Source organism: Podarcis melisellensis (genome assembly GCF_964234715.1).
Source record: "Podarcis melisellensis genome assembly, chromosome: 7".
In the NCBI taxonomy this organism is placed as follows: Eukaryota; Metazoa; Chordata; class Lepidosauria; order Squamata; family Lacertidae; genus Podarcis; species Podarcis melisellensis.
Window position 1 is genome coordinate 2,296,588 of NC_138539.1, and position 22,713 is coordinate 2,319,300.

Below are 22,713 nucleotides of genomic sequence, written 5' to 3' on the forward strand. Positions count from 1 at the left end.
AAACAGAGTTACCATATGGTAACTAACCAGCGGCCTTATCAGGCAAAGCAAAAATAACATCAGAGGCAAGAACAAGGCTATACATTCATCTGTTGGTGTCAGCAAATTCCAAGATGGGCTCCCTTCCCAAGCTGACGATTCCCACCTACATCTCGTGCAGAAACCACTGTCCTAAGAAAAAACTGCTCCTTTTCCCTTATGGGGTATCCAAGAGCCCGTACAGAGTCCTTACGTGGGTTTCCTAATGGTAGGAGAAAATAACGGAGGCCAACCAGGGTCCCCACTCACCACACGCAGGAGGGAGGAGAACCCTGAACAATGGTGTACAAGCTCTTATATAGACTTTTGAAATTGCCCACCCTGTAGCCCAAGACCCTCCCCCCCAAAAAAATCATACATACATCACATAATGGGGCGGTCTACAACAGAAATCCTGCCTGCCAGGATACCTGATAATGGTCACTGATTGCATAACCTGGGCAGCCTGGCCATTCCTTTTGAGATGCTAAATGCTTACTTCCAGAATCCAGGTCACAGGCTCGCCCTATTCATACACAAATATGCCCTTAAGACAGGATTTGTAAGCAAAAAGGAAAAGGGAAGGCTTTCCTCATTTTCTCCCTCCTTGCAGAGAAATATATTGAGGTCAATTTGGGAGAGTCAGGATTGCTCTCCTGTACTATAATTTCAGGCATGTGGTTTATATACGTGTGTTTGCCTTGTACATTTATATTTGGGACCTTAGAGTTCTTAGAACACCACCTTCTTGACCGTTGAAGGGACGCAGGTGGCACTGTGGGTTAAACCACAGAGCCTAGGACTTGCCGCTCAGAAGGTCGGGGGTTCGAATCCCCGTGACGGGGTGAGCTCCCGTTGCTCGGTCCCTGCTCCTGCCAACCTAGCAGTTCAAAAGCACGTCAAAGTGCAAGTAGATCAATAGGTACCACTCCAGTGGGAAGGTAAACGGCGTTTCCGTGCGCTGCTCTGGTTTGCCAGAAGTGGCTTAGTCATGCTGGCCACATGACCCGGAAGCTGTACACCGGCTCCCTCGGCCAGTAAAGCGAGATGAGTGCCGCAACCCCAGAGTCGGCCATGACTGGACCTAATGGTCAGGGGTCCCTTTACTATTTCAGGTACGTGGTTTATATACTTATATATGTGTTTGCCTTGTACGTTTATGAACGTTTATATTTGGGACCTTAGAATTCTTACACCGTTGAACCTACCGTTGATCTTGTCATCTCAATCTGCTGGAGCCTATCTTTGCATGCAGGGGAAATCCCTAACTTACTGAGGGTTTGAGACCAATTCACTTCCCCCGCCTGGTTTTGCTGGCCAGTCAAAGCCGTTTCCTGGGTTGTGGCTGTTGCATGCTGACGACAACTAGGACAAACAGGTGGGAGCTGAGTGCTGGGTGGGGACCAAAGGTGGACAACTACCCCAGAAGGGGCATGGCTACCCTTCCCCTAACACCCCATAACTAACCCCATAAAAGCTGTTTTGGCTGGCTGGACAACAGTCATAGCCTTTGAAAGTGAAAACAGAGTCTGGGGTGTCACAGTTTAAAGAAACCGCAAAGACAGCAAATGCAGGAATCGGGGCCCAGAGCAAGAGGACAAGTTTAATCATTTAAAAATGGTGACGAGAGAGTTAGCGCTCTGTGTAGTGGAACAGGGGAATCTGGCCTGCAGGGGTAACCTTCGTTTGCGAAGTTTGATGTGATTTCTTTCTTAACAGATTGGCTCAACTCTTTAAGCGTGGACATTAAGTAGAACGACTTCCCTGGAGATATAATTAAGTTTGAAAGATTTAATATCAGAGACTAAGCATATAGAGCGTTGCACAATTCACACACACTTAAATATAATTACTCACAAATTGAGGTTTTCCAGGATCTTAAGTCCTGAGCTCATTCTTTGATCAGCAAGTCGTGGCAGAAGGAAGAGGTATTACGCTCAAAGGCAGGGTATGAATATCTCTGTCATCATGCTCTGATCAGTCAATGTGACTGGACTTACAGTGACTAAAGACCTAATTGCTGGAATCTTTCTAGATCAGTTGGCAGAGACTCAAGGTGGCATGTTTGAGCCCCATGCTGGGCAAAAGATTTCTGCTTTGCAGGGGGTGGAATAGATAACCCTCGTGGTCCTTTTCAAGCCTACAGTTCTACAGCTGTGGATGTTGGAAGATTCAAGACAGAGAAAAGAAAATGATTAGACGAATTTAAAAGATTAGACGAATTTATGGTGGAAAAGGCTATCCAATGCTCATGGCCAGAACTGCTGTGCGCTACCTGCAATAGGTGCGACATGGGTGGCGCTGTGAGTTAAACCACAGAGCCTAGGACTTGCCGATCAGAAGGTCGGCGGTTCGAATCCCCGCGAGGGGGTGAGCTCCCGTTGCTCAGTCCCTGCTCCTGCCAACCTAGCAGTTCGAAAGCACGTCAAAGTACAAGTAGATAAATAGGTACCGCTCCGGCGGGAAGGTAAACGGCGTTTCCGTGCGCTGCTCTGGTTCGCCAGAAGCGGCTTAGTCATGCTGGCCATATGACCAGCTGTACGCCTGCTCCCTCAGCCAGTAAAACGAGATGAGTGCCGCAACCCCAGAGTCATCCAAGGACTGGACCTAACGGTCAGGGGTCCCTTTACCTGCAGTAGTGGAGGCAGTCTTCATCTGAACGCCAGTTGCTGAAAACCACAGGAGGGGAGAGGGCTGTTGCACCCAGGTCCTGCTTATGGCCTTCCAAATGGGGCAGTGGTTGGCGTAAGCCGCTCCCTTTCTGCCCCAAAGCCCCCACCTATAGATGGGGCGATGGGCTCTGCATCATTACTCAAAAAGTGCCTTTTCCAAACTGAAATAAACAATGTGACACTTAGAGACATACGGAGACAGTATAATATAATACGTACAGTTCTTTAAATGTTTTTGTGGGAAGGTGTGGGGTTACTGGGTTTTTTTGGCTCTTGTTTTTATTATGTACACCTGAAGGAGCATATTCACCCCCATCGTTCTGCCTGGACACTGAGGTCCAGCTCCGAGGGCCTTCTGGCGGTTCCCTCCCTGAGAGAAGCCAAGTTACAAGGACCCGGGAAAAGGATCTTCTTGATGGTGGCACCCGCCCTGTGGAACGCCCTCCCAGCAAGTGTCAAAGGAAAAAACAACTATCTGACGTTTAGAAGACATCTAAAGGCAGCCCTGTTTAGGGAAGTTTTTAATGACTGTTATTTTAAGGTACAGTGGTACCTCGGGTTACATATGCTTCATTTTACAGACGCTTCAGGTTACAGACTCCGCTAACGCAGAAATAATACCTTGGGTTAAGAACTTTGCTTCATGATGAGAACAGAAATTGCGTGGCGGCAGCGGCAGGCCCCATTAGCTAAAGTGCTGCTTCAGGTTAAGAACAGTTTCAGGTTAAGAACGGACCTCCAGAATGAATTCAATTTTTAACCTGAGGTACCACTGTATTTTTAATGGGCTAGGAATGAATGAATGAAAATTATAATATTAATAATAATACGGGGGACGCTTGGGTTGTGAACGTGGTCTGTGGAGGATGCACGTTTGCAACCAGCAGCATTTGCAACCCGCAGCGTCACGTCTTGCTATTCGGCGCTTCTGCACATGCGCAAAGCACCATTTAGCGCATGTGCGACTGCTGAAACCCGGAAGTAACCCATTCCGGTACTTCCGGGTTTTGGCCGTCCACAACCCCAAAAAACGCAACCTGAAGTGACTGTAACCCGAGGTATGACTGTAATATATTTTGTGCCTTTATCTTGTATTTTTATAGTGCGAACTACCCTGAGACCTATGGACGAAGGGTGGGATATTACTACTACTACTACTAATACAGAACTGTACAGTGGTACCTCGGGTTACAGACGCTTCAGGTTACAGACTCTGCTAATCCAGAAATAGTACCTCAGGTTAAGAACTTTGCTTCCGGATGAGAACAGAAATTGTGGTCCGGTGGCACAGCAGCAGCGGGAGGCCCCATTAGCTAAAGTGGTGCTTCAGGTTAAGAACAGTTTAAAGTTAGGAACGGACCTCCAGAACGAATTAAGTACGTAACCAGAGGTACCACTGTATTGTGGGAAAGGACCCCGAGGGTCATCCAGTCCAACCCGCCGAAATGCAGGAGTAGCAGATCAGCATGAGCCAGGCAGGAACCCCTGAAATTGCTGTTGCGCCTGTGGGGGTGGGATGCTGCTGGAAGGCAACTTTGCAAGAATCCTGGCTAAAATAATAATAATAATAATAATAATAATAATAATAATAATTACAATAATTATTATAATCAATTATATTAATTATTATTATTATTATCTTAATTAATTAATTAATTAATTAATTAATTAATTAATTAATTAATTAATTAATACTATTTTAAGTCTGAGTCGGGCAGGAATTCCTGCCTTCGCCGCTCTCCACCGACCTCACTTCCGCCCTTGGGAGAAGAGGGCGGAAGTGGCTTCAAGCGCAGCCAAGAAGTCCCGCCTCCCGGAAGCGGGCGACCGCTCTGCCCCTGGGCGCTCGCTGGTGCGCGGCCCCTCCCGCTTCCTGTTGTTCCCGGACTCTCTTCCGGGTTGGGGGTCCGGAGGTTTGGCAGGAGCTGCGCCGGGTAAGTGGAGGCGCCCCTGGGGGGGAGGGAAGAGGGCCGCCCGGGGAGGGGGCGAGGGAGGCCTCCCTGGCCGCGAGAGGCAGGATCCTGACCCTGCACCCGGGTTCTCCGCCTGCGGGTCGCCCTGCACGTCGGAATGCGCCCCAGGGAAACTCGCAGGCAGCAGGAGGAGGAGGAGAAGAAGACCCAGTTCATTGCAGCGCCTGGATCTCTCCCAGGAACCCAGGAATCTGCCTGCCCCCGAGTCAGGCCCTCCAGCTCAGGGATGCCCACACGGGCTGGCAGCAGCCGGGGACATAATAATAATAATAATAATAATAATAATAATAATAATAATAATAATAATAATAATAATAATTTAGTTGGTGGAAGAAGATTGGAGAAAATTTAAAGTTTATCTACAGAAACATTGTAAAATTCAGGAATGTTAGAAGGATGTTGGAATGAAGTAATGTGGTTTTAGCAGAAATGATATAAAAGATTAGGTAAAAATTGATTTTTTAACTGCTGAAAGACGAGAATGTAAAATTATACTACATTAAGATAAACTATTAGGATAAAAACCAAGCTGGAAAGGATTTGCTGGAATATTTAATTGAACTAGAATACAAAAAAGGGAGGTGTGAGGAGGTCAGGGAAATAAGTAAATGAAAGACATGGAAAGAGGGAAATGTTTTTAATTGTTCTTATTTTTCTGTATATTGTATTCTCTGTTTCTTTCTTTTCTTTTTCCCCATTTTTTTCCCTTTCTCATTTTTGTAACTTTTTTGAAACTTTAATAAATATTATTAAAAATAATAATAATTATTATTATTATTTATACCCTGCCTTCCCCAGCCAAGACCGGGCTCAGGGCGGTTAACACCAAGTATAAAAACAATTGATTAAAATACAACATTAAAATGCAGCCTCATTTCAGTAGAAACTCAAGTCAAAACTTTTTGGGGGATGAAAACGCCAAATCTTCAGGGGTTCAGGCCGCCCTGGTGCCAAGGGGGATGCTCTGCCCTGGGCTGTCTGAATGTAAGATTATGGAGGGTAGTGATTAATGGATATCCATGAGGTTGTACAGTAATGCACGATATACATATATATTCCTAAGTCAGATAAATAGGATATAATACTTAAATAGTACTCGTATATAAGATTATGCACGAACAGTTAATATGTAAAATTTATAGTAGGTAGTATATATTATAATATTCATGCGGCCCTTCCAGGTGGCATAGCTGTCAACTTTTCCCTTTTCTTGCGAGGAATCGTATTTGGAATAAGAGAATTTCCCTTAAAAAAGGGGGAAAGTTGACAGCTATGCCAGGTGGTGTGCATCCTTTTCCATTTCTGTACTTGCAACAGCCCTGTGAGGGAGGTGAGGCGGGGACTGGCCCAGGGCGGCACCCGTGAGCATCAGGATTCGAACCCTGGTCTCTGCCAGGACCTAGTCTGGCATCTGAACCTCCGCCATCACTGACTCCTTGCCGGTTGCCAGGACCAGGGGACTGGAAGATGCATTCTCATGTTTTGCTTGTTTATCCAGTAATGGTACCAAATAATGGTTTTCTGCCAGTCATGCAGCTGTTAAAGTAGGGTTGCCAACTCACCCTAACAGCACAGCCTGGCCTGCTCTTGTGTTTTACTCAGCAGATGATAAAGAAGGGTTGGCAGGCGAAGCTTTTCCATGGCATGGAAAGATAATTGGCGTCGGCATATCAGCTGGTGGCAGGCTGAAAAGGTGGCAGCCCTGAGCTAAAGGCACAGGAAATTTGCCAAGGGGGAATCCTAATCCCGAATAAACACCCACAGACCACCACAACCTCGACACGCGCACTCCATCATCAGTACTGTGGAGATTATAATAGTATGGGAAACAGCCCTACTAGAAAAATTAGCCAATAAACTGAAACTGACACGGGGACGAATAGAAGAAGACGCCTTCACCCCGGTATGCTTCCCCTTCATCACATACACAGCCCAACAAGACAATGACAAAAATCCACCAACAGCATACAAATCAATATGGCTAACCTGGTCCAAAACACCCACCCACCCCACTCACACACGAAAACAAAGACCACCACAGCCAACCACAAATGAACAGCCACACCCCAGGCCAACCCCAACCTCTCTCACCACCAAAGGAACACAAGCAAATAGTAGAGCACCTGCACAAGCAACGCTGACACAAAACCCCACATATATTAAGTAAAATACAAACATTGCCACCCGACCCCACTCATCTTTCCCCCACCCCACCTCTTTCCCCTTTTTCTTCCCAATGTCTCAACAAATGAAACCGATTTGTAAAAATGTTACATGGGAAAATAATACGAGAGAGAGACATTGCACACACTTTTGGAAATCAAGAAAATCTTTAATAAAAACATGTTAAACAAAAACAGCAACCCTAAAACCCCAAAGGATTATAATCTCCACAGTACTGATGATGGAGTGCGCATGTAGCGGGGTGGTGGTCCATGGGTGTTTATTTTATTAGGATTAGGATTTCCCTCCTGGCAAATTTCCTGTGCCTTTATCTCAGGGCTGCCACCTTTTCAGCCTGCCACTAGCTGATATGGCGACGCCAGTAGCCGATTATCTTTCCATGCCATGGAAAAGCTTCGCCCGCCAACCCTTATTTCTCATCCTGCTGAATAAAACACAAGAGCAGACCAGGCTGGTGCTGTTAGGGTGAGTTGGCAACCCTGCTTTAACAGCTGCATGACTGGCAGAAAACTGGCAGGTATGGATTTCTTCCCATGACTTAGAAGGTGGATCTTCAGAATATCTCTCCCTGTATCATTTCTGCCTGTCATGGGGGCTGTCGGTGGAGACTGACGTGGATTCCCTTCCTCTGCAGCTGAGGACAGACCTGCAGCAAGCTCTCTCATTTTTCTGGCTTGCGGGTTGTTGATGTGGGTGGCACAGAAAAATGTGTTAGAGAGAGTGGTTTTCATATAGAATAAATAGGTAAAGAGTAAAGGGACCCCCGACCATTAGGTCCAGTCGTGGCCGACTCTGGGGTTGCGGCGCTCATCTCGCTTTACTGGCTGAGGGAGCTGGTGTACAGCTTCCAGGTCATGTGGCCGGTATGACTAAGCCACTCCTGGCGAACCAGAGCAGCACACGGAAACGCTGTTTACCTTCCCGCCGGAGCAGTACCTATTGATCTACTTGCACTTTGACGTGCTTTTGAACTGCTAGGTTGGCAGGAGCAGGGACTGAGCAACGGGAGCTCACCCCGTTGTGGGGATTCGAACCGCCGACCTTCTGATCGGCAAGTCCTAGGCTCTGTGGTTTAACCCACAGCACCTCCCGCGTCCCTATAGAATAAATAAAAGTGCTTTAGTGGTAACCCAGGGCCCTTTTAGTGAATTGTCACATGCTGACTTCTCACCTGACTAGCTTCTGTCAGTTTTGGTCTTTTCAGTGCTGAAGATCAAACACCAGCAGAAAGGACAATTGCAAGGCTCAGTATCTCCTACTAGGTTAATTTTTATTTATTTATTGTGTTTAGGTTTATAAAGCGCTACTGAAGCTTGACGATGTCTGAAGATGAAGAAAAACTTAACTTGCGTCGCCTTGAGCCAGCCATCCAGAAGTTCATTAAAGTTGCCGTTCCAACAGATCTGGAGAGGTTAAGAAAGCATCAGATAAATATTGAGAAGGTTTACTGCTTTCCCCTGAATATTCAGTTGATATTGTATAATTTTACTGACATTAGCGCAACTTAAGCAACCGGAGATGCTTTGATTGGAACTAAAGTTGGGCAAGTGTGTTTGGCTCTGTTGCACGACAATTTCCGCACCCCTCCTCAAAAAACCCCTCCACCTTCAATGGTTGTTAAAAGTCCATTCCTTTTCTTTAAATTGGGGCCTTAAAAAGGTAAACATCTCCACCTTCAATGGTTGTTAAAAGTCCATTCCTTTTCTTTAAATTGGGGCCTTAAAAAGGTAAAGGGACCCCTGACCATTAGGTCCAGTCGCGGACGACTCTGGGGTTGCGGCGCTCATCTCGCTTTATTGGCTGAGGGAGCCGGCGTACAGCTTCCGGGTCATGTGGCCAGCATGACTAAGCCGCTTCTGGCGAACCAGAGCAGCACACGGAAATACCGTTCACCTTCCCGCTGCAGCGATACCTATTTATCTACTTGCACTTTGATGTGCTTTTGAACTGCTAGGTTGGCAGGAGCAGGGACCGAGCAACGGCAGCTCACCCCGTCGCGGGGATTCGAACCGCCAACCTTCTGATCGGCAAGTCCTAGGCTCTGTGGTTTAACCCACAGCGCCACCCACGTCCCTATTGGGGCCTTACTATTATTTAAAATGAGGCAGCCGAGGCAGCCTGGGGGTGCTCCCATTTGCTGCAGAACAGCTGAATGGCTGGTCATTATTAGGGGATGTTGGGAGGGTAAAGGTCTGCCTCCATTGGCCAATATTTTGTTTTATCTTAAATGCATGTTCTGGGTGCCCATCCAGGAGAGCTGCTATAAACAGAGAAAAAAGGCTCAGGACAGCTAACACCAAGTATAAAACAATTGATTATAATACAACTAAAAAACAAGATTAAAGTACAACATTTAAATGCAGCCTCATTTCAGTAGAAACTCAAATCAAAAACTTTTGGGGGATGAAAACGTCAAATCTTCAGCGTCAAATGAGGGGACAAGTTGGTCACAATGATTTGCAGATGCAACTGGGGTCAAAATCACCCCCCCCATATAAATAAATATTGCTTTCCATGAACTCTGCAGGTAGTTATGGCCTCACTTGGCTGGGTTGCAAGTGTGATTCTAAGTGGAAAATATCATTTATAAACATCAGGTTTATAAAGAGGGTTTGCAAGCCAGTGGGGGCTTCCATTTGCCCTGGCCCAATAAGGAAGTGAGTAATTTGTCGATTTTGAGGGTTTTTCGCCTTCAGTGCTCTTTTCTCGCAAGAGAGGGAATGAGGAGGCTCTGGGCTAAGTATCTGTAGACATGAAAACTGTAAAAACCGTAAAAAGGCAAATGGCATTTTGCAAGGTTTCTTCCCCCCCCCCCATTTTTTTTTATTGAATTTCCACATTTATCACAAAATGATATAACAAAGAAACACAAAACACACAACAAAAACACACACACTACAATACAATAAAGCTGAACACAAAAAGAAATTATTTCTTCTAACACCTAATTCTCGTAACATTGATAACTGACTTCCTCAATTCCCCTCTAACTGAATTTCATTATGTCACATTTATAACAGTTCTCCAAGTTCATATTTCTAATAATATTAACTCCTTTCATTTACTAATCTCTTCTAATTTGCAGGGGAATCTTTCCCTGCAAATGCTCATCTATTTTTCACCAGATTGTGGATGGGGACTCAAAGCACCAGATGTTGGTTCAAACTTTGTCGCAATTGAAGAGTCCCTGAAACAAGGAGTTGTGAATGTCTTGCGTAATGGCTTTTGTGACATTTCTCAGCGTTGTTGGGTAACACTGGGCTCTCTTTGTTGATGGAGGCTTAAGCTAGAATCAGAGAGCAAAGTTTGCTGCAGTTGAGAGAGTGAGTCTGTCCCTTGGAATAACATGTGCGCATAGCTTATCTTATCCTTTTGTTGCCAGCAGGAACTGGAATAGCCTGCGCCCCAAACCTCACCATCTCCTCTGCCTTAAGACAGCACAGGGAATGGGAAACGGTGGTTCTCTTTGTCCTTCCTTTGTCTGTAAACCTATAAAAACACAGATTTTTTCTCCTCTCTCTCTCCTTGCCTTTAGTATCAGAGATGCAGACTGTGGGACAGGTTACATGAAGAGCACATCAATGCCGGCCGTACGGTTCAAGTAAGTAGTTAGAAATGCGCATTCCAGTGTTTGTTGTGAATGCTGCTGGTTTTTCCCCAGAAAATAGCAGAAGCCAAAATGCAAAGATCTCCCCTTTCTCCTTGTAGGGATAAAGGTAAAGGTAAAGGGACCCCTGACCATTAGGTCCAGTCGTGACCGACTCTGGGGTTGCAGCGCTCATCTTGCTTTATTGGCCGAGGGAGCCGGCGTACAGCTTCCGGGTCATGTGGCCAGCATGACTAAGCCGCTTCTGGCAAACCAGATCAGTGCATGGAAATGCCGTTTACCTTCCCACTGGAGTGGTACCTATTTATCTACTTGCACTTTGACGTGCTTTCAAACTGCTAGGTTGGCAGGAGCAGGGACCGAGCAACAGGAGCTCACTCCGTAGCGGGGATTCGAACCGCCGACCTTCTGATCGGCAAGTCCTAGGCTCTGTGGTTTAACCCACAGTGCCACCCATGTCCCGTAGGGCACCGTAGCTAACCTAAAAGCTACCCAAGCTTTCCTCCTCCTTCCACTATCCAACCTGTGTTGAATCTTACATTGGGCTGCTCCTTGGCGCAAGGACCTGTTCCCTTGCCTGCAACGATCCTATAACAACACACAACAGAGGTGCACCGTTCACTCAATTATGATACAACAACTTCAAATGGCTTCAATATCAGCAACTGAAAATATCATGAGATGTGAAATAAGCAAGCCATTTTGGACTCTAATGTCAAGCATAAATACCTTACTGTTCTTAACTTGTATGTGCAACTGCTTTAATAGTTTTTAATTAGGTGTAGCTGTTTTATACATGTTTTGGTTTTCAATTGCTCTGGCGATGTCTCAGGGGAAAGCAATTCATAAATGAAATAAATAATAATATTTATATCCTGTTTTTTCTAAACCAAAGAATGCACTCAAAATACAGAAAGGGAGGAGATGACAGTATAGGTGGCCATACCTGGGATATTAGCCCAAGATGTAAAAAGCATTCTATGCAGCCTTTAAAGGTAAAGGTAAAGGGACCCCTGACCATTAGGTCCAGTTGTGTCTGACTCTGGGGTTGGGGCGCTCATCTCGCTTTATTAGCTGAGGGAGCCGGCGTACAGCTTCCGGGTCATGTGGCCAGCATGACTAAGCCGCTTCTGGTGAACCAGAGCAGCGCACGGAAACACCGTTTACCTTCCCGCCGGAGCGGTACCTATTTATCTACTTGCACTGGCATGCTTTCGAACTGCTAGGTTGGCAGGAGCAGGGACCAAGCAATGGGAGCTCACCCCGTCGCAGGGATTCGAACCACCAACCTTCTGATCGGCCAGCCCTAGGCTCTGTGGTTTAACCCACAGCACCACCCGCGTCCTCCCAAATCTGTTTGGGAATTGCCTGCGACCAGTATTTCAGCACTAGAGCAGGTATCCCAGCAAAGGCCCAGGAGAGATTCAGAGGCTTATATCAGGTCCAAGAACTGAGGCTGTCTGGGCCGGAATGGAGCTGCTGTCCTCAGAATTTGCACTCGATACCTGAATTATTCTATTAGGAATGAAGAAAGCTCTATTCAGTGGGTTGTGTGTAACCAAATCCCCTGACGGCAACTGTTAGAGGCCATTCAAATCAGAGAATAATTAAAGAGTGGGAGGAATTGAAGGAATATACGAAAAAATAGGGTTCTGGGACTGGAATATTAATAGATAACGTGTAAAACATGCAGGGTTAAGCAAGGAAATAGTAAAAGAATCAGCCGAACAATGATTAAATTATAACAACGCCACAAGACGGAAGAAGAAGGGGGAAAAAAGAAATCACACATGGTTGAAGGAGAACGGGGGGTATAGGGGAATTTGAAATATTATTTATAATATAAAAGCTTTAATATAAAATTTCTAACCGTTTTGTATTTGTATACAGCAAAGAGAAGTTTAGAGTAATTCGGTATATTTTAATTTAGTTAATTATGTAATAGGTTTATGTTAGAAAATTAAATATGGATGTTGAATTGATGTTTGTAATTTTTCTTTTTTCGGTTTTGGGAAAAAAAAGTTAAAAAACCAAACAAAACAAATCCCCCTTTTTGACTTGTCATTTGCAGCAGCTGCGAGCAAATATCCGAGAGATGGAGAAGCTCTGCCTACGGGTCCGGAAGGAAGACCTCCACGCTTTGGAGAGGATGATCAACCCGGTGAAGGCCCAGGCGTCGGTGGCCATCAAGGAATTTCTGCAGCTCCACTTGGAGTCTGCAGAAGAACTGAAGAGGCAGTTTAAGGAGAAAGAGGCGTTGCTCCAGTCCCCATTAACCAGATCAACCACCGTAGCAGGGGGTATGAGTGCATCGTGTTCCTTTTTCAAACAAGTGCCGTATTTTTTGCTCTATAGGACGCACTTTTTCCCCTCCAAAAATTAAGGGAAAATGTGTATGTGTCCTACAGAGCGAATGCAGGCTGCACGGCTAAGCCCAAAGCCATAACAGGGAGACGGGAGCGCTGCGCAGATTTTTTTTCTTGATTCCCCCCCCCCTAAAAACTAGGTGCGCCCTATGGTCCGGTGCACCTTATGGAGCGAAAAATACGGTATGTTTTTATCGCAAAGAAATCTATATGATCTTTCTGGACCAGAGTTGAGATGTCATTTAACTGTTAAATGACCCATCTGTGACATGCAAAATGTTGAAAGCTACGGGAATGTTTAAGCCAAAGTTGCACACATTGAAGGCCCTGGACGTGTTCCTAGTTTCTGCCGCTGAAATCAAAGAGCAAAAAAAGCAGCCAGCTTGCAACTACAGTGGTAGCTTGGGCTAAGAAATTAATCCGGGTCACCTTCAAAGGTAGCCCCACGTAGAGCGCATTGCAGTAGTCCAAGTGTGAGATAACCAGAGCATGCACCACTCTGGCGAGACAGTCCGAGGACAGGGAGGGTCTCTGCTTAAGAACTTCCAAGGAAGGAGAGTCCACCCCCATTTATCCGACAGCAGTTAAATCGAATTGGGGCGGACAGCTGGGAGCTCTTTATCTCTTGCTAGGTTAACCCTCTGGGACGCATTATGAGACTTTGTGATCTTTCCACTCAGAAACGTTTTACGATGCCAGCGACGAAGGACTCTCTCAGAGTTACATCCAGACGTTCTCCCCTCTCCCCGAAATCCCCCAGGATCAGAACGCGGCGGAATCGTGGGAAATGCTTGAAGAGGTAGGCTGGGCTTCTACTCTGAGGGTCCCTTGGACAAATCTAGAGCAGCAGAAGAGTAACAGCACATTTTTTTGGATCTCTTTGTAGGACTTGATTGAGCTCAGCAACCTGGTGACGGACTTCTCTCTGCTTGTTAACGTAAGTATGGCAAGATTAGGGTCTTGACGTTCCTCCTGCGTTCAGAAGAAAGGGGGCGAAAAGAAGAAGTTAGATGCGCAATTCTTATGTCTCTAGAGTGAGAAGAGGAATATGCAGAGAGTTTAGTCTCTGCGGCTAGCAGATTGAGGTTGAATCCTGGGGACAGGAGGTGGGTGGATGTGGAGGACTTCTTGGTCCTGGATGGGGCAACTGTGCCCCTGAAGAACCAGGTGCGCAGCCTGGGAGTCATTTTGGACTCACAGCTGTCCATGGAGGTGCAGGTTAATTCTGTGTCCAGGGCAGCTGTCTCCCAGCTCCATCTGGTCTGCAGGCTGAGATCCTACCTGCCCGCAGACTGTCTTGCCAGAGTGGTGCATGCTCTGGTTATCTCTCGCTTGGACTACTGCAATGCGCTCTACGTGGGGCTATCTTTGAAGGTGACTCAGAAACTGCAATTAATCCAGAATGCGGCAGCTAGACTGGTGACTGGGAGCAGCTGCCGAGACCATATAACACCAGTCTTGAAAGACCTACATTGGCTCCCAGTACCTTTTTGAACACAATTCAAAGTGTTGGTGCTGACCTTGAAAGCCCTAAACGGCCTCGGTCTTGTATGCCTGAAGGAGCGTCTCCACCCCCATCGTACTGCCTGGACACTGAGGTCCAGTTCCAAGGACCTTCTGGCGGTTCCCACACTGTGAGAAGCTAAGTTACAGGGAACCAGGCAGAGGGCCTTCTCGGTGGTAGCACCCGCCTTGTGGAACGCCCTCCCACCAGATGTCAAAGAGAACCACAACTACCAGACTCTTAGAAGACATCTGAAGGCAGCCCTGTTTAGGGAAGCTTTTAATGTTTAATAGGTTATTGTATTTTAGTGTTTTGTTGGAAGCCACCCAGAGTGGCTGGGGAAATCCAGCCAGATGGGCGGGGTATAAATAATAAATAAATTATTATTATTGTTATTATTGTTATTATTGTTATTATTGTTATTATTATTATTATTATTATTATTATTATTATGGCTTTCTGCAGGGGCCAGGTGTACGAGGGACTACCTTGTGGAGAGGTGCCTTATTTGCACCCGAACTTAACAGGATTGGCATCCCCACGCCTCTGCTGATGCCTAGGGCGTTCAGTCCTCTTTTCGGTATAAATCGGCACCTAGCCACTATGGGCTGCTTCCAACAGAATATTAAAATACAATAGTCTATTAAACATTAAAAGCTTCCCTAAACAGGGCTGCCTTCAGATGTCTTCTAAGAGGCATATTTTTCTCTTTGACATCTGCTGGGAGGGCGTTCCACAGGGTGGGCTCCACCACCAAGAAGGCCCTCTGCCTGGTTCCCTGTAACTTGGCTTCTCGCAGCACCTCCATGCCAACTTGTCCCTCCCTTGACATCACAGGACCTTGCGTGACAAATGGTGGTGGGGCTTGGTGGGCTGAATTTGGCCCCTGGGATGGAGGTTCCCCACCCCTCGTTTTTATATTTTTTTATTGGGTTTTATAAACAAGAATGGGACGCGGGTGGCGCTGTGGGTTAAACCACAGAGCCTAGGACTTGTCAATCAATAGGTCCCCTTTACCTATAAACAAGAATAATGTTATACAAACCAGCATACCACCTTTTCTCATGACTTTTGTATATCGCAAAAAGAGCATAATAAACGTGGGAAATTATCTATGACATATGTTTCATTATTAGCGGTCAGTGTAGAAGTTTTTGGTTCATGAATTGGTTTAAGCAATTAGGAAGAGGAAGGGGGAAAAGGGGGAGGGGGAACGGTGAGTAGGGTCGGGTGGTTATGTTTCTATTATTCTACTTAGTGGGGGGGTAGTGTCAGCATTAATTGTATTGCCCACCCCCTCCTTTAAAGGTTAATACCATCAGTTTGAATTGGGTCCCCAAATGCACCAGTAGTCAGTGCAGAATTGCACTCCGCATTCCAATTTTCTGGCCCACGACCACCTAGGCAGCCACATTTCGCATTGGTTGACATTTCTGCATCACCTTCGATGGCAGCCTTGTGGTTGTTGTTTAGTCGTTTAGTCGTGTCCGACTCTTCGTGACCCCCCTGGACCAGAGCACGCCAGGCCCTCCTGTCTTCCACTGCCTCCCGCAGTTTGGTCAAACTCATGCTGGTAGCTTCAAGAACACTGTCCCACCATCTCATCCTCTGTTGTCCCCTTCTCCTCATGCCCTCCATCTTTCCCAGCATCAGGGTCTTTTCCAGGGAGTCTTCTCTTCTCAGGAGGTGGCCAAAGGCCTGGAGCCTCAGCTTCAGGATCTGTCCTTCCAGTGACCACTCAGGGCTGATTTCCTTCCGAATGGAGAGGTTTGATCTTCTTGCAGTCCATGGGACTCTCCAGAGTCTCCTCCAGCACCAGAATTCAAAAGCACCATTTTTTCGGCAATCAGCCTTCTTTATGGTCCAGCTCTCACTTCCATACATCACTACAGGGAAAACCTTGTGGAGAAAGTCCATTATTGTGGTTCAGCTTTGAATGGAAAGGGACAGAAATAGGCTTCAGCCAGAAAAGGCTATTTTTAGTTTTTGGAATCCAGCGCTTTGGAAGGCTCCGTGCTTGGTACTTTGAAGTGGGGTGTGTGCTTTTGTTCTGCCGTTTCGCTTGAAAACCCTTTTGTGTCTTCTAGGCTCAGCAGGAGAAGATCGACAGGATTGAAGATAACGTCAACACGGCCGCCGTGAATGTCGAAGAGGGGACCAGGAATCTGTCCAGGGTAGGGCTCTCTCCATCCATCTCCTGGCAAACCAGTGGCACTCTGCTTTCCAGCAATACTCCATTGAATCAAAAAATCAAAGAGTCTTAGAATTGGAAGGGACCCCAGGGTCATCTAGTCCAACCCCCGGCAATGCAGGAATCTCAGCTAAAGAATCTCTGGCAGGTGGCCCTCCAACCTCTGCTTAAAAACCTCCAAGGAAGGAGAGTCCGCTGCCTCCCGGTGGGAGCCGACTCCACTGTGGAGCAGCTCTTACCATCAGAAGGTTCTTCCTGATGTTTAGTTGGAATCTCTTTTCTTGTCACCTGAATCTATTGGTTTAGGTTCTGCCTCTGAAACAGCAGGAAACACCGTTTTTCAGGTGACACGCCTCCCTCAGAAGCTACAATGACAACTCAGCCTGGAGCCATAAGAAAACCATAGGAAAGGCTGCAGTTCAGTGCCTCCTCCTCAGGTAGTCTTTGGCGATCCCTCGTAGCTGAGGAAGATTGTCTTCCATAAACACGGTTTTAACAATGAGCCCGTAAGTGACTGTGGAGGCCAATTCTGGATCCACACGTCCTTCCACAGTGGGGACAGTGGTTTATTTGGTTCCATGTTTTCTAGAGAATTCATCAAGAGTGCGTATTTTGTGACTTTTAGAGATTTATATATATATATCCTGCCCTCCCCAGCCAAGAACGGGCTCAGGGCGGCTAACAATCAATAATAAAAACAAGTTGATTAAAATACAACTTAAAAACAAGATTAAAATACAACATTAAAACATTAAAGTGCATTAAAACTCTTAACACACATGGATGGAAGACTTTCTACAAGTGTTACTCAGTGGGAATTTCTCTTTTGACTCTAGGATTTTGATTGGAGCATCATTTTTTAAAAAAATTAATTATCCAATAAGTTAGGAAGAAGCATAGGGGAGAGCTGGTTTATTCTGTTTGCTTGTTCTGTTTATTTGGTTTTGCAGAGAGTGCATATTTCATTTTGTTTTATGTTCTGTATAGATTACAGTGGTACCTTGGGTTACAGGCGCTTCAGGTTACAGACTCCGCTAACCCAGAAATAGTACCTCGGGTTAAGAACTTTGCTTCAGGATGTGAACAGAAATTGTGCTCCGGTGGCAGCAGGAGGCCCCATTAGCTAAAATGGTGCTTCAGGTTAAGAACAGTTTCAGGTTAAGAACGGACCTCTGGAATGAATTAAGTACTTAACCCAAGGTAAAGGGACCCCTGACCATTATGTCCATTTGTGGCCAACTCTGGGGTTGCGGCGCTCATCTCGCTTTATTGGCTGAAGGAGCCGGCGTACAGCTTCCGGGTCATGTGGCCAGCAGGACTAAGCCGCTTCTGGCGAACCAGAGCAGCGCACGGAAACGCCGTTTACCTTCCTGCCGGAGTGCTACCTATTTATCTACCTGCACTTTGATGTGCTTTTGAACTGCTAGGTTGGCAGGAGCAGGGACCAAGCAACGGGAGCTCACCCCGTTGCGGGGATTCGAACCGCCGACCTTCTGATCAGCAAGTCCTAGGCTCTGTGGTTTAACCCACAGCGCCACCCGTGTCCCTTCCTTCCTTAACCTGAGGTACCACTGTATAAAAAGAGTTTATATTGACATTGCATTGTTGTACTTGGTCATCGTGTCGCCTTTGGATATTACTGACAATCTCCGGGTAGCAAGAGCAACCAACCCCCCCCCCTCCAATTAACTACCGCTGTATAAGACGACCGCCCCCTTTTTTGGCAAAATTTTCTAAGAAAAAACCCTTGTCTTATGCGTGGAAAAGTACGGTGCTTTCTCGCAACACCAGCTCACTCCTTTCTCTTGTCTCCCTTCTTCTCCAGGCTGCCAAATTCAAGCTGGCCGCCCTGCCTGTCGCCGGCGCCCTCATTGGCGGAGTCGTCGGGGGTCCTATCGGGCTCCTGGCCGGGTTCAAAGTAGCCGGCATTGCTGCCGCGCTGGGCGGCGGAGTTTTGGGCTTCACGGGTGGGAAACTGATCCAGAGGAAGAAGCAAAGGATGATCGAAGGCCTCTCGGCTCCCTCCTCCTGCAGCTGCCCAGACCTACCCAGACCAAGCAACCGAGAATGTAGCTGAAGGTTGGGTCTCCTTTGGTGAGCCACCCGCCTCCGCTCTGGATCCCCCTTGCGCCCGATGGACCTGAAGAGCAGATCCAGCCCTGGCAGCGTTTGGAAAGGGTAACCCCAAGTCCCTCTCTCCCGTTGGGGCAGAGAAGGCTCGCCCTTCCATTTTGAAAAGTGGGGAAGCCAGAGGCAGGTCAGAAGGCGTGTGCCAAAGGAGCAGCTTTCTCGTCCGAGAATTAAGGGGGCGTTGTTCGCAAGACACCTTTTCCTGGAGAAACAGACAAGGGAGATTTTAAGTCGTAAGTTTTCCAGTGCCTGGTCCATCTTCCCTGCAAGCGTACAAATAAATGTCTCCTTCAGGGTTCTTTGTGGTGGAATCTTTAGCCAAGTTTGAAGTTCAAAGCCTGGACTCTTTTCATACACCTGTTTGGCTCAGGTGAAGTAAGTGACCCTCTCCTTTGCCCAAGTGCTGCCCAAGGTGCAGACTTTCCCAAAACTTAACCTTTCAGGCTTTAGGACAGAAGTCCTGCGCGCTCTCTCTCTCTCTCTCTTTATAAAGTGTTGCTTTTAGGAAAATCGGAACTGTGCTTTGCGAACGAATCTTAACAGTGTTTCAGGTTCTCTTCGGAAGTAACCGCTATCGACCACCAAGTGTCGGAGGACTCTGTGGTGGCCAAATTCCTGGATATATTGGACGGGACACTGATCTCCCATAATCCCTTTTCCCCATTGCCAAATTCTGATGGGAGGGAATCATAGATGAGCCAAAGATAACGCCATACTGTGCCATTGCTCCGCTGACAGTTGGAGTTTTTTTGCTGGGTGTTGAGTTTTCTGAATACGAAGCCTTTATCTTTTTAAGTGCTCCAACGTTTATAAGTAAAGTTTGATACATGCTTAAAAGGAGTTCCATTTTTCTCTGGCACAAAAGAAGTCTTAATTCAGCGTCTGAAGATGATGTCCCTGCATCTCGGTCCTACCCAGGTCTTGTTGGCATGATGGGTCTCCTTGAAATTGTGCGATTGTCTCTCATCAAGGTTTGTGTCTTGCCTGAAGGCCAAGACCTGTGGCTTCTTCGTTCCTCTGACAGCGGACTCGGGACTTCAACACTGTTGTCTGGCCTGTACAGAACAGTATACAGGAGATTAGGATTCTGGTGTCAGTGGGTCGCTATGTTGTGTGGGTCACAAGCACCACCCTCCACATGAAAACCACTCTTAAATATTTTGAACTTGCCCACCTAAACCCAAAGATGGTAGTGCGGTTGTGGGGAACGTCCATTATATGCCATTTGTTAAGCGGAGCGGCAAATTGTTTTACGGGGTGATTTAATTAAAGCGGGAGTTCTTAATGACATGGGAAATAAAAACCATTTAAAAAATTATAGTTGCTTGTGTGTTCAGAGACCGTCTTTTACGAAAGCAAAAGAAATCACCACTCGGCCGTTTGATCCGTGGAGTTGCCATTGTCTCAGGTCCCACGTAATAGCCGCTCTGCATTTATCAGATCTTCGGAACTCCCTGCCTCTTGACGCGAGGCAGGCGCCTTCACTGTATTCTTTTTGGCACCTGCCCAGAACGTTTTTTTTAGGTGAGCCTAATAGAGAGTTGATTCGAGTTTTAATCTGTTATTGCCGCTGTTTTGATTTCTGGAGCCTTTAATTATTGTTGTTAATTCTTCCCAATAATTTCATGGTTTTCTGTGTTTTGTAAACCGCTTTGAGGGTTTTTTTAAAAAACAATCCAGTAGTGTATAAATTTTTATGAAATAAATATATCTATATATATCTATAAAGAATGGAGGGATTTGTTCCCTTGTGCTTGGGTGCTTCAAATGCAAGATTGTTAAGGAGGTTATTTGTGGCTCAGCGTTTGTGACTTTCTAGTTTAGAAAAAAGGCAACACAATAGAAGTTTACAAAACTCTTCGTGGAGAAAGTGAACAGAGGATAGTTTTCCACCCTCTCCTGTAGCACTCGAACTCGTGTCCGTCCAACGAAGCTGCATGTTGGAAGGTTCAGGACCGATGAAAGAAAGCTGTGATTCCTTGGATATCGGGGTTGGGGTAGATGTCCCTTGGGGGTCCCTTCCAACTCTACAATTCTGTGGTTCTAGGAAGGAGTGCGAACTATGTCAGTGTATCCCAAGGGAAAAGGAATAAGAATGAGAAACCTGCTGCAAGAGGATCATAATTCTCTCCTCCTGAGAGCTTTGGGAATTCCCCAAGTCTCTGGATGAGGCAGCAGTTCTCCCAGAAGGCCAAGAGGGGGCAGCAGTGCACTGCCCAACGTCACAACAAAAGAGTCTTGTGGAGTCTTCAAGACTAAACAACTTTATTGGGGCATCAGCGTTCATGAACTAGAGTCCAATTTGCCCCAGTCTATTTGAATGGTTATGTTAGTTGGTGATACATAAGAAGACCCCGCTGGATTGTTGTTGTTGAGTCATTTAGTCATGTCCGACTCTTCGTGACCCCCTGGACCAGAGCACGCCAGGCCCTCCTGTCTTCCACTGCCTCCCGCAGTTTGGTCAAACTCATGCTGGTAGCTTCAAGAACACTGTCCCACCATCTCGTCCTCTTCGTCCCCTTCTCCTTGTGCCCTCCATCTTTCCCAACATCAGGGTCTTTTCCAAGGAGTCGAGTCTTCTCATGAGGTGGCCAAAGTCTTGGAGCCTCAGCTTCAGGATCTGTCCTTCCAGTGAGCACTCAGGGCTGATTTCCTTCAGAATGGAGAGGTTTGATCTTCTTGCAGTCTCGAGTCTCCTCCAGCACCATAATTCAAAAGCATCAATTCTTCGGCGATCAGCCATCTTTATGGTCCCGCTGGATTAGATTCATAGAATTGCGAAGAGTTGGAAGGGATCGCATGGCTCCTATAGTCAAATTCCCCATGGTGCAAGGATATTTTGCCCGCCACCCTGAGATAACAACAACAACAACAACAACAACAATAATTTAAAATTTTATTTATACCCCGCCCTCCCCAGCCAAGACGGGCGGCTAACACCAGATATAACACAATTGATTCAAATACAACTTAAAAAACAAGATTAAAATACAACATTAAAATGCAGCCTCATTTCAGCAGAAACTCAAAACCTTTTTGGGGATGAAAACGTCAAGTCTTCACCAAGGCCAACTATCCAGACTGGTCCTATGTGGGCCAGAAAAAAGCCAGGGAAGTCCCCAAATAGGAGTCCCATCACAGGAGGAGAAAGGAAAAAAGGAAGAGGGGAAGGGGATCAAGTTGATTCCAAGCCAAAGGCCAGATTAAGAGTCTTCTGCGCTACTGAATGAGCTATCCCTTGGGGCAATGGCTCATGCAGTCGATCATCCTGTTCTCACAGTAGCCAAGCAAATACCCCAGTGGGAAACACACAAGCAGGATTCGAACACAAGAGCAGTCTACCCTCCTGGGTTTCTCCAGCGACTGCTTTTGGCAGCATTGCCTCATCTGACTGCGGAGGTGGGAGTAGCCATTGATATCCCTCTTCCATGAATTTGGCTTGCAAAGACGTCCAAGTTGGTGGCTGTTAACTGCCTCCTGTGGCAGGGAGTTCCAGAGTTGAAAATAAGTCCTGCCCTCTTCCTTTCCTGCCTTGGAGACTCTCCCTGGCACACACAGATAGATCCTCGTAGCTTTGAGTACAACATGAAAGGGTTGGGTTTTTTTTTTAGGTTTTTCTTTTTGCAGGTCTTTATGTTGAGTGGGATTCGGACTGTCCTCTGATTTGCATGGCCATCCTACATACGATACAATGATACGATACGATAATCTTTATTGTCATTGTCCCATACAGAACAGCGAAATTGAAAAATCTACATAAGACATTTAAAAACCAACAAGCCTGCTATCCCAGCTATCCCAACCTGGTTAGCCCCCTAAAAACTCTGGTACCCCATTTTTAAATACAATATACTCCCATAGAGACTCCTTAAAGGTAAAGGTAAAGGGACCCCTGACCATTAGGTCCAGTTGTGGCCAACTCTGGGGTTGCGGCGCTCATCTCGCTTTATTGGCCGAGGGAGCTGGCCTATAGCTTCCAGGTCATGTGGCCAGCATGACTAAGCCGCTTCTGGCGAACCAGAGCAGCGCACGGAAACGCCATTTACCTTCCCACCGGAGCGGTACCTA

The 22,713-nt window shown here is 46.5% G+C and overlaps 2 protein-coding genes and 1 long non-coding RNA gene across 4 annotated transcripts in view; 2 read left to right on the forward strand and 1 right to left on the reverse strand.

Annotated features, from left to right (window-relative positions):
* GORAB (golgin, RAB6 interacting) overlaps nt 1–22,713 on the forward strand; it is a 187,776-nt gene that overhangs the window by 71,142 nt on the left and 93,921 nt on the right. The window lies entirely within an intron of this gene.
* STX17 (syntaxin 17) lies at nt 4,503–18,943 on the forward strand. Of its 2 annotated transcripts, none has more exons than XM_081918989.1 (8): nt 4,503–4,624; nt 8,139–8,289; nt 10,383–10,448; nt 12,526–12,754; nt 13,501–13,619; nt 13,707–13,757; nt 16,412–16,498; nt 18,341–18,943. In XM_081918989.1, the coding sequence occupies exons 2-8, from the start codon at nt 8,167–8,169 to the stop codon at nt 18,590–18,592; spliced, it is 927 nt and encodes a 308-aa protein (XP_081775115.1). In that variant the 5' UTR covers nt 4,503–4,624; nt 8,139–8,166; the 3' UTR covers nt 18,593–18,943. The 2 variants fall into 2 exon arrangements, with proteins under 2 accessions (XP_081775115.1, XP_081775116.1); XM_081918990.1 differs by having other exon boundaries at nt 12,529–12,754.
* LOC309374249 lies at nt 8,296–21,841 on the reverse strand. Its single transcript, XR_014170450.1, has 3 exons — nt 21,678–21,841; nt 9,145–9,240; nt 8,296–8,483 (listed from the first exon to the last, which is right to left on the reverse strand). It is a non-coding gene; the product is annotated as an uncharacterized lncRNA (long non-coding RNA).

Bases quoted from the DNA above. Each gene is read 5' to 3' on its own strand.
- STX17 (XM_081918989.1), top strand. From the start codon at position 8,167: ATGTCTGAAGATGAAGAAAAACTTAACTTGCGTCGCCTTGAGCCAGCC. The intron at 12,755-13,500 runs GTATGAGTGCAT...CTTTCCACTCAG, and splicing joins ATCAACCACCGTAGCAGGGG to AAACGTTTTACGATGCCAGC. The intron at 13,758-16,411 runs GTAAGTATGGCA...TGTGTCTTCTAG, and splicing joins ACTTCTCTCTGCTTGTTAAC to GCTCAGCAGGAGAAGATCGA.